Consider the following 13,845-nt stretch of genomic DNA (forward strand, 5'->3'; position numbering starts at 1 on the left):
CAGGAAGACATGGAGGAATGTTGAATGCATATTACTAAGTGAACAAAGCCAATTTGAAAGGGCTGTGTACTGGATGGGTCAAACTATATGACATTCTGGAAAAAGCAAAACTATGGAGACAAAAAGATCAGTAGTTGCCAAGGGTTGGGTGGAGGAAGGGATGAACAGATGGAACATAGAAGATTTTTAAAGGAGTGCAACTATTCTATATGATACTGTCATGGTGGCTACATGTACATAAATACATTAGACATTTGTCAAAACTCATAGAATATATAATACCAAGAGCAAACTCTAATGTAAACTATGGACTTTGGATAATAATGATACATCAATGTAGGTTCATTGATTGTAACAAATGTACCACTCTGGTATGGGATGTTGATAGTGGGGAGTCTGTATGTGTAGGGGTAGGGGGTGTGTGGGAACTCTCTGTACTTTCATCTCAATTTAGCTGTGAATCTAAAACTGCTCTAAAAAATCCATTTTTTTAAAAACCCAAATATAAACTATGTGCAAAGACATACTTTCAATATAAAGACAGAAGGAAACCAAATATAGATGGATAGAAAAAGATATATTATGTAAATAGTAAGCACAAGAAAGCTGGAGTGGCTACATTAGTATCAAATAAAAATAGATTTCTTTAAAAAGTATCATAAAAGATAAAGAAGGGTACTTCAGAAGAAGAAAAGGAATAATTGATCAAGATGACATAAAAATTACAAATTTGTTTGTGCCTAATAATAGCCTCAAATTACATAAGGCAAAAACTGATAGAATGAAAGGAAGAAATAGAAATTATAATTGGAAATTTTAATGTCACTCAGAAGTTGATAGAGTAACCAACAAAAAATCAGCAAAGACAGAAAATCTGAACAACGTTATCAATCACTTTGACCTAATTAATATTTTTAGAACATTTCACTCAACAATAGCAAAATGCACATTCTTTTCAAGTGCACATGGAATGCTTACCAAGATAGGCCATATTCTGGACCATAAAAGAGTTTTAATAAATATTAAAAAGGTTGAAATCAGATAGTTTGTTCTCTGACCACAATGAAATTAAATTAGAAACCTAAAACAATAAAATAACTAGGAAAACCCCAAATATTTTGAAACTAAACAACACACTTCTAAATATTTTTGGGCTAAAGACTAAATCACAAGAGAGATTGAAAATATTTTGCACTGATAATAATATAAATACACGTATCAAAATTTGTGCAATGTAGCTAACGTAGCACTTAGAGGGAAATTTACAGTTTTGAAAGCCTATAAGAAGTGGGCAAAGGTCTTAAATCAATGATCTTAATTTTCACCATTAAAAAATAGAAAAACAGAGTAAATTGAACTCAACGCAAGCAGAAGGAAGAAAATAATAAAGATAATGACAGAAATCAATGAATTAGAGAACAGGAAAAAAAGAGATTAAAGAATCATTAAACCCAAAAAACAGTCCTTTGAAAAAACTAATAAAATTGATAAATCTCAAGCCTGACTGGCAAAGAAAAAAAAAATGAACAATATCAAGAATGAAAGAAGGGACGTTATTACTTGAGATAGTAAAAGAACAACAATTCTCTATTATTATGAACAACTTGATGACATTAAATGTGTCACAGATGAAATGGACACATTCTGGGAAAGACATAAATTATAAATCTAATCAAAGATGAAATAGAAAGCTTGAACAGCCCTGTATCAATTAAAGATATTGAATTTGTAATTAAAAACTTTCTGACAGAATTCTGGGTTCAGATGCTTCATTGGTGAATTCTAACAAACAATTACAGTCCAATATCCCTCATGAATATAAATGCAAAAATCCTCAACAAAATATTAACAAGCCAAATCCAGCAGCATATAAAAAAGGCTATACATGTGATCAAGTGGCAATGCAAAGTGGTTTTTTTGTTTGTTTGTTTGGTTTGGTTTTGTTTTTTGAGATGGAGTCTTGCTCTGTTGCCCAGGCTGGAGTGCAGTAGTGCGATCTCAGCTCACTATAACTTCTGCCTCCCAGGTTCAAGCGATTCTCCTGCCTCAGCCTCCTGAGTAGCTGGGATTACAGGCCACACCATCACGCCTGGCTAATTTTTGTATTTTTAGTAGAAACAGGGTTTCACCATGTTGGTCAGGCTGGTCTCGAACTCCTGACCTCATGATTCACCCGCCTCAGCCTCCCAAAGTGCTGGGATTACAGGCGTGAGCCACCACGCCCGGCCAATGCAAAGTTGTTTTAACAGCTGACAGTTAATCAATGTAATTCAACAAATTAATAGAATAAAGACAAAAACACAGGCACAGTGGTGCAATGTAGCTAACGTAGTACTTAGAAGGAAATGTATCATTTTGAAAGCCTATAAGAAGGGGGTAAAAGGTCTTGTAGTCCTAGCTATTCGGGAGGCTGAGCCAGGAGGTTCATTGGAGACCAGGAGTTAAAGGTTGTAGTGTACTATCATTGCACCTGTGAATAGCCACTGCACTCCAGCCTGGGCAACATAGCAAGATCCTGTCTCTTGAAGAAAAAAAGGAAGAAGGTGTAAACAATATGATCAGTTCAATAGGTGCAGCAATAGCATTTGTCAAAATTCAACTCCTTTTCATCATTAAAAAAAAAAACCTTTCAGCAAATTAGGAATAAATTAAAACTTCCTCAACCTGATTAAGGGCATCTACAAAATCTATCAGCTAACATCCTACTACAATGTGAAAAATCAATGCTTTCTACCTAAGATGAGGTAGAGGGCAAGGATGTTGGCTCTCACCATTTTTATTTAACTTAAATTGTATAGGAGTGCCTAGTCAGTGCAACAAAGCAAGGGAAAAATAAGGTATACATGTTAGAAAGGAATAACTAAAATTGTCCTTATTTACAAGTGACATTGTATAGAAAACCCTAAGAAACCCACAACAAAAGCTATTAGAGGACAAGGTTGCAGGATAAAATATATAAAAATCAATTCTATCTCACATACTAGCAACTAACATTTAGAAAGTTAAATCGTAAGACACTTTGTTTACAATAGCATAAAATACTTGTGTGATCTGTAGGCTGAAAACTATAAAACATGACAGGAATATCTACATAAATGAAGAGTTATACCGTGTTCATGGATTCAAAGTATCAATATTGTTAAGCTGGCAATCCTTTTTGAATTATTCAGTAAATTCAATGAAATTCCCATGAAAATCCTAACAGGTTTAAAAAAAAAAAAATTTACAAGAGTATTTTAAATGTTATATGAGACATCAAAGGACCTAGTATAGCCACAACATTTTGAAAGAGAACAATATTGGAACACTTCAACTACTTGATTTCAAGAACAGTATGTGGCTCTGAAGAAATGAACCAATTTCAGGCCAGGCGCGGTGGCTCAAGCCTGTAATCCCAGCACTTTGGGAGGCCGAGACGGGTGGATCACGAGGTCAGGAGATCGAGACCATCCTGGCTAACACGGTGAAACCCCGTCTCTACTAAAAAGTATAAAAAAACTAGCTGGGCGAGGTGGCGGGCGCCTGTAGTCCCAGCTACTCGGGAGGCTGAGGCAGGAGAATGGCGTGAACCCAGGAGGCGGAGCTTGCAGTGAGCTGAGATCCGGCCACTGCACTCCAGCCTGGGCGACAGAGCGAGACTCCGTCTCAAAAAAAAAAAAAAAAAAAAAGAAATGAACCAATTTCATTCTTTGATCTATAAATTGGCATTTAAATAATTTCCAAAGGAGGAGAGATGGGTAGCTCTGAGATAAGCATGGGACTTCCCAAAGTGGCTAATTTGAAGGGTAATTCTCCTTTGGGATGATTGCTAGGGACCAAAAAAAAAAAAAAAAAAAAAAAAATCCATGTTGAAATTAAGGTTTGTAATCAAGACAACTGGATTTAAATATTGGATGTGCTGTTCAGCTCTCTAAAACTGAGTTTCTTCATCTTAAAATGGGATGTGCAGTGTAAGGATTAAGGCAGTGAAGTATAGAGAGTAAGCCATGTGCTATAGCGTTGGAGCTATCTTACCCAGGTTTGAATCTAGCTTTGCCGTTTTCTAGCTCTGTGGCCTTGGGTATGTTTAACCTTACTATGCTTCATCTTGCTCATTTGTACAGGCACTGCTCGTTTTATTGCATTTCACTTTATTGCACTTCACATATATTGCATTTCTTAAAATTGAAAGTTTTTGGCAACGTTGTGTTGGGTAAGTCTATTGCTGCCATTTTTCTAATAGCATGTACTCACTTCATGTCTCTGTGTCAGCATTTTTTAGCAATAAAGTATTTTTTAAATCAAGGAATGTATATTTTTTGGACATAATGCTATTGCACACTTAATAGACTATCGTATAGTGTAAACATAACTTTTATATGCACTGAGAAACTGAAAAATTTGTGTGATTCGCTATAATGCAATATTCACTTTATTGCAGTGGTCTGCAATGGAACTTGCAATATTTCTGAGGTATGCCTGTAAATGAGAATACTAAAAGTGCCTAGCCATAGGGTTGTGGTGAACAGTAAATAACTTAATAAATCTAAAGCACTTAGAACAGAATCTGGGCACATAAAAAGTGCTCTGTAAGTATTACCCACTGTTATTTTTTTCCCAGTGCTATAAGGCCCGAATGTGGTTACTTTTGTTAACCACCAAGTATAGTTCCTAGTGTCCAACAAATGTTAGTGCCCATCCCTCTGCAGAGCATAAGTAGCATTCTGGGGATAGAGTTTGACACTGAAGGATGTATTTTGCAATCTTATAGGCAACCTTGAGTTTCAACGGCTTAAATTTTCTTTCCTGGCTATTTTTCCAATGTTTAAAAAATATCTTCTTGGCCAGGCACAGTGGCTCACACCTGTAATCCCAGCACTTTGGGAGGCCGAGGCAGGCGGATTGCCTGAGCTCAGGAGTTCGCAACCAGCCTGGGCAACATGGTGAAACCCCGTCTTTACTAAAATACAAAAAAAATTAGCTGGATGTGGCGGCGTGTGACTGTAGCGACTTGGGAGGCTGAGGGAGGAGAATTGCTTGAACCCAGGAGGCGGAGGTTGTGGTGAGCGGAGATCACACCACTGCACTCCAGCCTGGGCAGCAGAGTGAGACTCTGTCTCAAAACAAAAACAAAACCCCAAAAAAACCCAAAACCAAAAAACAACCAAAAGACACTTCTTGGCCGAATTGTAATGTACAAGTGGAAACCTTAACCATGGACATGAAATTCTACCCCACCTGGACTCCATCACAGGCCATGTGTCCTCTTTGGCTCCAGCTGGTCATTGTGTTCTGCAGCCCACTGACCCAGAGACTAAAAAATAAGGGTTGCTTCCCTCCCTCTCTTTTCATTCTCCTCCTCCTCCTCCTTCTTGTGTCACAGTCAGGTATAAATTACAGGGCACCAAAAAGTAATAGATTTTATTCTCTCTATGTTCTGTATCAAATGCAATACCAAGTAGTGTCCAGCTATGATCCTCCTGCCCTCTGCTTGAAGGAAAACTCCTCAGTTCTGTGAACGGTTCTGAGCCCCAGAATTGGCATCATGAAATTTCTCAGTCATTGGGGGCAGACAACAGCAGGGTTGCCCACAACTTACAGCTGGCCTCTGAGTGTACCATTTTAGAACCACGCCAAGGGAGAGGACGTGTTTCCGTTTCTTTAATAACTTCCATCAGAGCAGAAATTGTGATTGCATAATAACAATTCCGTATCATCATTAGGGATACCGAAGTGTTTTGTTTTGTTTTGTTTTTCGGAGACAGACTATCGCTGCGTCGTCCAGGCTGCAGTGCAGTGGTGTGATCACAGCTCATTGCAGCTTTGATTTCCTGGGCTCAAGTGATCCTCCTACCTCACCCTCCTGAGTAGCTGTGACTGCAGGTGAGAGCCCCACCATGCTCAGCCAATTTATTTTTTATTTTTTGTAGAAACGGGGGACTCTCTATGTTGCCCAGGCTGGTCTCAAACTTCTGGGCTCAAGAGTTCCTCCCCTCTTGGCCTACCAAAGTGCTGGAATTACAGGGGTGTGAGCCACCGTGTCCAGCCTTTTGTTTTTAATTGAAATATAAAAAGCAAGAAAGAGTTTAAACCCAGGGACGTTGATCAGACATCCCACAGTCTATGCCTTTCTTGGAGATCTGCAGCCAAGCTCTGCGATGTAGAAACAGATCTTGGTTCTGCTTCCATGAGAGGGACAAAGCATTATATGTTGTGGAGTAAGAGGTGTCTGGGGATCTCTGGTCTGTCTTGGACATTTTTCCTGAAAAGCCCTCATAAGTTTAGTCACAAAGACAACACTTCCCTTCACTGTGTTCACTCGGCCTGACCCAAAGCCCCAGCTGCCATGCCAATTAGGGCAGCAAACCCAGTAAACAACATAAAGCAAAACCAGTCAACACACAAGCATCTTTGCAGAGATGCCCTTTGGGTCCCATGCGTTAAATCTTTCACATTATTTCACAGAGTTCCTTTTTCCCTTGTCTCAATTTCTCTGTAACACAAGAGGGTGTAGGCTTCACTCTTTCCTTCCTTCCTTCCTTCCTTCCTTCCTTCCTTCCTTCCTTCCTTCCTTCCTTCCTTCCTTCCTTTCTTTCTTTCTTTCTCTCTCTCTCTCTCTCTCTTTCTTTCTCTTTCTCTCTCTCTCTTTCTTTTGTTTTTTGGGTTTTTTGTTGTTTTTTTCTTTTTTGAGGCAGAGTCTTGCTCTCTCACCCAGGCTGGAGTGCAGTGGCACAAACTCCGTTCACTACAACCTCTGCCTCCCGGGTTCAAGCGATTTTCATGTCTCAGCTTCCCAAGTAGCTGGAATTACAGGCATGCACCACCACGCTCGGTTAATTTTTTTAATTTTTAGTAGGGACAGGGTTTCGCCATGTTGACCAGGCTGGCCTCAAACTCCTGAACTCAAGTGCCACCCGTGTCAGCCTCCCAAAGTACTGGGATTACAGGTGTGAGCCACCGCATCTGGTCTTTTTCCATTACTTTCAACCATTCTAGTGGCGCCACCCTGTGCCTTTCTGCACTAATTAATAGTAGTAAGATTCTTCCCAGCAGCCCATCTTGTCTACCAGAGACAGAAAACTTACCCATTCCCACCCTCTTCTCCTGCCGCTCCCCCTCCTGTCTTCCCTCGGAATGACCCACTGAGAATAAAGACCTTTCTCACTAGGAGAGGCTGAGTGTTCCTCTGAAGGGAACTGCAGCTCTGACAGGGTTATGTTTGCATTACCAATGACACTTCAATCACATTGCCATAGTGTTCCAAACAGACTGTGGGAGGAACTTGAACTTAAAAGAAAAATTATCTCAGGAGTTCAAGGCTGCAGCGAGCTATGATCATGCCACTGCACAGAGCAAGACCCTGTCTCTAAAAACAAAAAATTATCTGCCAAGAGTCAACTTTTCTTTAGCTATTTGAAATTCTTCATAAAAAATCTCAATTCCAGCCTCACTACACTTTTACTAATTTTTATTTTCCCACTTCAAAATACTGTTTATGTCTACCATGTGTCAACATCCTGGACCCTGGGAACTTTCTGGCTAAGTAGACTAAAGATAATTTATAAACAGATAGTCAAAGTCTGATACATAAAAGAGAGATCTGGCAGGGAACAGTGGCTCACGCCTATAATCCCAGCACTTTGGGAGGCCAAGGCAGGCAGATCACAAGGTCAGGAGTTCAAGACAGCCTGGCCAACATAGTGAAACCCTGTCTCTACTAAAATACAGAAAATAGCCGGGCATGATGGAGCATGCCTGTAGTCCGAGCTACTTGGGAGGCTGAGGCAGGAGAATCACTTGAACGCAGGAGGCGGAGGTTGTGGTGAGCCAAGATAGTGCCACTGCACTCCAGCCCGGGCAACAGAGCGAGACTCCATCTCCAAAAAAAAAAAAAAAAAAAAAAGAGAGATCTGTTGTAAATGTAAATCTCTATTATGCGTTTTCTGATTCTTTCTGGAATTACTAAAATGTAGTCACATATATCTTTATTCCCCTATAGCTTCAAGAATGAAGTTAATGTTGAACACAATTCTGTGTGCTTCACCACTGGCTCATTCATTCATTCAGCAAATAGTTATTGTATATAAACTAAGAACCAGGCACTGTGCTGGGCACTAAGCTAGAATACAGAGATAAGGAGCATTCCTGACTGGGCCTGCTGGCTCACACCTGTAATCCCAGCGCTTTGGGAGGCCAAAGCAGGAGGATCACTTGAGGCTAGGAGTTTGAGACCAGTCTGGGCAACATAGTGAGACCCGATCTCTAAAAAAAAAAAACATTAGCTGGGTGTGGTGGCATTCACTGGTGGTCCGAGCTGCTGAAAAGGCTGAGGTAGGAGGGCTGCTTGAGCCCAGGAGTTCAAGGCTCCAGTGAACTATGATTGCACCACTGCACTCTAGCCTGGGCAACAGAAAGAGACACGGTCTTTCAAAACAACAACAACAAGAGTGTTCCTGCTTGTAAAGAACTTATATTCTAGGCCGTGGCGCGGTGGCTCACGCCTGTAATCCCAGCACTTTGGGAGGTCGAGTCGGGCGGATCACAAATTCAGGAAACCGAGACCATCCTGGCTAACACGGTGAAACTCCATCTCTACTAAAAATACAAAAAAAAAAAAAAAAAAAAAAAATTAGCCGGGCATGGTGGCGTGTGCCTGTAGTCCCAGTTACTTGGGAGGCTGAGGCAGGAGAATGGCCTGAAACCGGAAGGCAGAGCATGCAGTGAGCCAAGACCGAGCCACTGCACTCCAGCCTGGGCGACAGAGCGAGACTCCTCTCAAAAAAAAAAAAAAAAAAAAAAAGAACTTAGATTCCAGTGAAAGATAAACAAGTGAAGAGATAATAATAATTATTATTATTATATTAGAGATGAAGTTTTGCTCTTGTTGCCCAGGCTGGAGTGCAGTGGTGCGATCTCGGCTCACTGCAACCTCCACTTCCCGGGTTCAAGCGATTCTCCTGCCTCAGCCTCCTAAGTAGCTGGGATTACAGGCGCACACCACCACACCCGGCTAATTTTTGTATTTTTAGTAGAGACGGGGTTTCACTAATGTTAGTCAGGCTGGTCTCCAACTCCTGACCTCAGGGAATCCATCCCCCCACCCCCAGGCTTCCCAAAGTACTGGGATTACTCACAGGCGTGAGCCACTGCGCCCGGCCGTGAGGAGATAATTATAAAATAAGATGGTAAATGCTTCGTTAGCATAGTTAACAAGTGCTATAGGAACCCTGGGAAGGACAGTGATAACACGGGTGTAGGATGCCTGCATCCATCAACAATTGTGAGCGCCCACTGTGCCAAGCATGTTGGAGGAACAGTGAAATCAAAACAGATTCCCTGTCTTCATGGAGCTTACGTTCTAGCGAGGGAGACAGGCAGTAACAAAGAAGATGTAACATCAAGATGCAGGATGGTGTCATAGAACGGAGGTTTGGGGAAGGATTCCAGTCTGCTGGAAAAAGCGCTAGAATAAGGACAGGTGGCTGGAGAGGAGGTGGGTGGGAGGCAGGAATGGGTGAGGAAGGGCATGAGAGATGCTCTAAAGGGAGTTGCTAGGTGCAGCTGGATCGCAGATGAGATAGGGATAGGTTTTGGTTGGTTGGTTGTTTTTTCCTTACTACAGAGTTTGGAGGAAAATTCATTGCTTGGTTGTCAGCGCCTAAAGGGACACTAAAAGCTAAAGATGAACATACTCCCTTGTTTTACAGATAAAGAAAACAAGCCTCAGAGAGGGTGAAATAACTTGTTACAAGTTACTCAGCTAGTTGGAGGCAGAACCAGGATGCACCCAGTTTTCTGTGCAGCGCAGTCCAGGCCTCCCTCCCGTCCCAGGAGGCAGAAGCGGTTTGGGGTAAAGGCCACGCCCTTTGCAGGGCCGCCTGGGTCCCCCGACCCCGGCACACACCGCCCCCTCCTGCTGCTTCTCTGAACAGCAGCTCCCGGGGCCTCTTCCCGCCGCTTCCCTTCCAGCCCTGGACCCAGCGGGCGGAGAGGGCGACGTCCGCGGATCGCGGGGTCCCGGGGGCGCCCGCAGGCCTCGCGCCCTCCACCTGCTGCTAGGGGCTCCTTTGCCGGACGAGGAGGCGCCGCTTCACTGGCTCCCCGCAGCCCTGCGCGCCCCAGGCGCTCCGCATCTCCAGGCGCCCGCACCGGCGGGGCCCTGCAATCTGCGGAGAAGTTGGCGGCATCTGAAGCCACCTCCTTCCCCGCTTTACCAGCGGCGGGGACCCTACAGCCCAGCGCCCCACCCCGCCCTCCCTCGCCCCACCCTTCCTCCCGCCCCACCGCCTCCCCGCCCAGGGTCTGGGCACAGCCGCCCGCCGCCCAGCACAGGCGGGTGCAGCCCGGGCGCCAAGTTCCGCGCCATGGGAGGCTCCCACTCTCAGACCCCGAGGGGCCGAGAACCCGCCGGGGAGAGGCACCCGCGACCCACGGAGACCGCGTGAGTCCCAGAGCCCTCTCCAGGGGCCGCCTTTGGGGGTTTGCGTGCCAGCCAGGGATGGAGCTCGCGGGGTCCGTCCCAGAAAGGCTGGGGAAGGTGGGGTTCCCGCTGGCGGCAGCGGGGCACGAGCGCTCCGGGTTTGGTCAGCAGGGCCCCGGGGGCGTCCAGCTGGGAGCGTCCTGCCCCACCGCGACCTGATCGCGTCCGGGCGAGACCGTGGTCCTGTCCCAGTCCACACGGCACCGGCGAGACAAGGGGACCCCGGCCTCGTCCAAGCAGAAAACGCACGTGTCCTAAAGAGCTCTGAAACATTCACAAGACAGGGTTATTTGCAGGGAGGTGAAACTATGAGAGAGGCACTCAAGTCTCAAAACGCAGCTGGCGTTGGCCCTCGGGGTCCAGGAATTTTGACGCAGTGCTTGCTGCTCGCAAGAACTCCCTCTCTTGTTTGCTCCAAGGGCTTCATGATGATCTCAGAAAAAAAGGGCAGTATTGTAGCAGCAGCAATTAGGCTTTTGTTCTGGAACAGCAACAATTGGGGACACCAAGTACTGTAATGAAAGCTGTGAAGGGAAAGTTTTAGAGAACGTGATTAGGAGCAAGTTCCACGGTTTGAAAGATGGTCAATGCTTATAGACAGAGAGGCGATAACAATTTATTTGGAAACCAAATAGTCTTTAAATATTTATTTATTTTTTGGAATGCATGCGTGTTTTGGAATTGCAGCAGTGTCAGGGAATCCATACTCTTTATTTTAATTCAGCCAATGTCGAAGCTATTTAGTTTGAGAAAGATACGCTTAACCATCACAAAAGCAGTCTGGCCTGTTGGAGGGCTTTTGAATCATCTTTTCAAGGCAAAGTAGCTTTCCGAATATCCAAGTGCTAATTGTGGCTCCTAATGTTACCAATGTTCACAAATCTAAACTTACTTCAGGCAGCTTATTAATAAGAATAGCTGAGGCCGGGCGTGGTTGGCTCACGCCTGTAATCCCAGCACTTTGGGAGGCCGAAGGGGGCGGATCCCCTGAGGTCAGAAGTTCGAGACCAGCTTGACCAATATGGTGAAACCCCGTCTCTACTAAAAATACAAAAATTAGCCTAGCGTGGAGGCATGAGCCTGTAGTCCCAGCTACTTGGGAGGCTGAGGCAGGAGATCGCTTGAACCCAGAAGGTGGAGGTTGTGGTGAGCCAAGATCACACCATTGCACTCCAGCCTGGGCAGCAGAGGGAGACTCCATCTCAAAAAAAAAAAAAAAAAAAAGTAGCTGAGATTTACTGAGCACGTGACATGTGCAAAACACTTCTAAATGCCCCACATGTTATTAACCCCCAAGAGCACTGAGCTATTATTGTTCTTGTTACTGTCTTCATTTTACTGGTGAGGGAACTGAAGCACAGAAAGATCAAGTAACCTCTCCAAGGTCACACAGCTAGAAAGTGGTGGACCCCAGAGCTCATGCTGCAGCTGCCTCCCACCCAAGAGTTGGAACTATCCTAGGAAACAATCAAAACTTGTTTTAACTGGCAGAGCACACCCTCCTTTTTCCTTTAATTTTGTTTGAATAGGGAGGAAATCTGCAATAGCAATGCTTAGTAGCTAATAAGACAAAATTGCCAAAGTCAATTTAACTTGCAAAAAACAAATGTGAGAGGCAATATAACATTGAGAAGAAGTTAAGAGTTTGGGAGGCAAAGAGCCATGGGTTTAATTTCTAGGTGCTGCTCCTTAATGCTGGAGATCTTTTATCTGTTCCTTAACCCCTCTGTGTCTGTTTCCTTATGTGTGAAACAGGAATGATAACAATATCTACTTCACAGGCTATTCTGAGGTTGACATAAAATCATGTATATATGAATAATAAGTTATAGTTTATCTCTGAGCAATATACTCTTTTAGCTGAGGATGAAAGTTGACTATTTTTTGTAAATGTGTGGCCAAGTTTACTGTGTAACTTGAAAGTAAATAATGGAGTCATTTACTGATGGTATGCTGAAGAAATAAACTCAAGATGCGAGGTAGGGTTCAGTTGTTAGGGTGTTATCAGTTGTTAAATTATCCAATGGCTTGGCAACCTACTTGTTTTAACTGTATAATGTAAACATGTATAAAGGATCTCTCTCTTCATTGAGGCTCTGCATGCACCTTCAATATTTTGCAGAGCTTGCCTAAAAACAATCAAAATGAAAGCCCATCCCTGGTCTTTGCCTAGGAATACAGCCCTTCCCTACTCAAGTGAATACATGAAGCAAATAAACACATGCAATCAGTACTGGGATAACTGGCCTCATCTGCATGTGTAGATTCTGCTCAATGAGGCAGCCTCACAAATCATTTGGCATGCCCAGGTGGAAGACTCTAGAAATGCAAGATTCCAACCTGTAATATACATGAAAAGCAAAAAGGATGCTTTTTATCCAAGTTCTGCCTTGTTCAGATGTACAAGCGACAAGTCTGTCCAGGATACAAGAAAGTAGGAGGTTCATTGTTAATGTTACCCGGCTACAGACTTCCTGCCGAACATATGGCTGTCGTGGATAACGCTGACCTCAAGGAAGTTCTCCTACTCAGGCTGTAGCCTTTTCAAAATCTATTGTTCTTTTTTAAAAAAAATACATAAAAGTCACATGAATAATACATCAATGCTGGCATTTGTCTTTTGAGGGAGAAAATATGTTTCAGAATGTTCACAATTTGTATTTCAGAATAATCTAATCAGGTACTAAAAGTAACTAGATTTAATCTCTCTTACAAGGACTCTATTGTGAAATATAAACAAGCATATATGTACATGAAAAGAAATGTCTGATTTTCAGATACAATTCATTATTATTGAGAAGCATAGCTGCTAACCTTCTCCAAACCCAAGAAGCCAATGAGCCAGCTTTGGTAAAAGCTAGTGGAAATTTCACTTCATTTATTCAAGGAGGCCACAAAGGAAGGTGATTAAGAGCAGAAATTGTGGAGTCAGGCAGACCTGGGTTGTAACCCCAGCTAGATCACTTAGGAGGTTAGTTTAGGAAACATTGGAAATACAGTTATTTAACTCTTCAGTTAGGCAAATTTCTGCGCCTGAAAAATGGCAATAATAATGAGACCTTTTTTTTTTTTTGAGATGGAGTCTCACTCTGTCACCCAGGCTGGAGTGCAGTGGCACGATCTCGGCTCACTGCAACCTCCAGGTTCAAGTGAGTCTCCTGCCTCAGCCTCCTGGGTAGCTGGGATTACAGGCAAATGCCACCATGCCCGGCTAGTTTTTATTTTTAGTAGAGATGGGATTTTGCCATGTTGGCCAGGCTGGTCTTGACCTCCTGACCTCAAATGATCCACCCACCTCAACCTCCCAAAGTGCTGGGTTTACAGGCGTGAGCCACTGCGCCCAGCCTCAGACCTAATTTTTGAAGTGGTGTATATTAGTAACACAA

The 13,845-nt window shown here is 43.4% G+C and overlaps 1 protein-coding gene across 43 annotated transcripts in view; it reads left to right on the plus strand.

The window, feature by feature from the left end:
* Positions 1-13,845, plus strand: part of TACC1 (transforming acidic coiled-coil containing protein 1) — a 126,405-nt gene that overhangs the window by 19,537 nt on the left and 93,023 nt on the right. For 6 of the 43 annotated variants that reach the window (XM_073998638.1, XM_073998644.1, XM_073998639.1 and 3 more), the window contains one exon: positions 5,745-5,862. The exons of 28 other annotated variants lie outside the window; for them this stretch is intronic. Coding sequence is in view for 6 of the 15 variants with exons in the window: in XM_073998633.1 (XP_073854734.1) it covers positions 10,344-10,420 (77 nt within the window). In the remaining 9 variants the exon portion in view is untranslated. Of the gene's footprint in view, positions 1-5,744; positions 5,863-9,935; positions 10,421-13,845 lie in introns of those variants that run through there. 9 more of the 43 variants (XM_073998633.1, XM_065519086.1, XM_065519088.1 and 6 more) reach the window with 2 other exon arrangements.

Source organism: Macaca fascicularis, chromosome 8, assembly GCF_037993035.2.
Source record: "Macaca fascicularis isolate 582-1 chromosome 8, T2T-MFA8v1.1".
In the NCBI taxonomy this organism is placed as follows: Eukaryota; Metazoa; Chordata; class Mammalia; order Primates; family Cercopithecidae; genus Macaca; species Macaca fascicularis.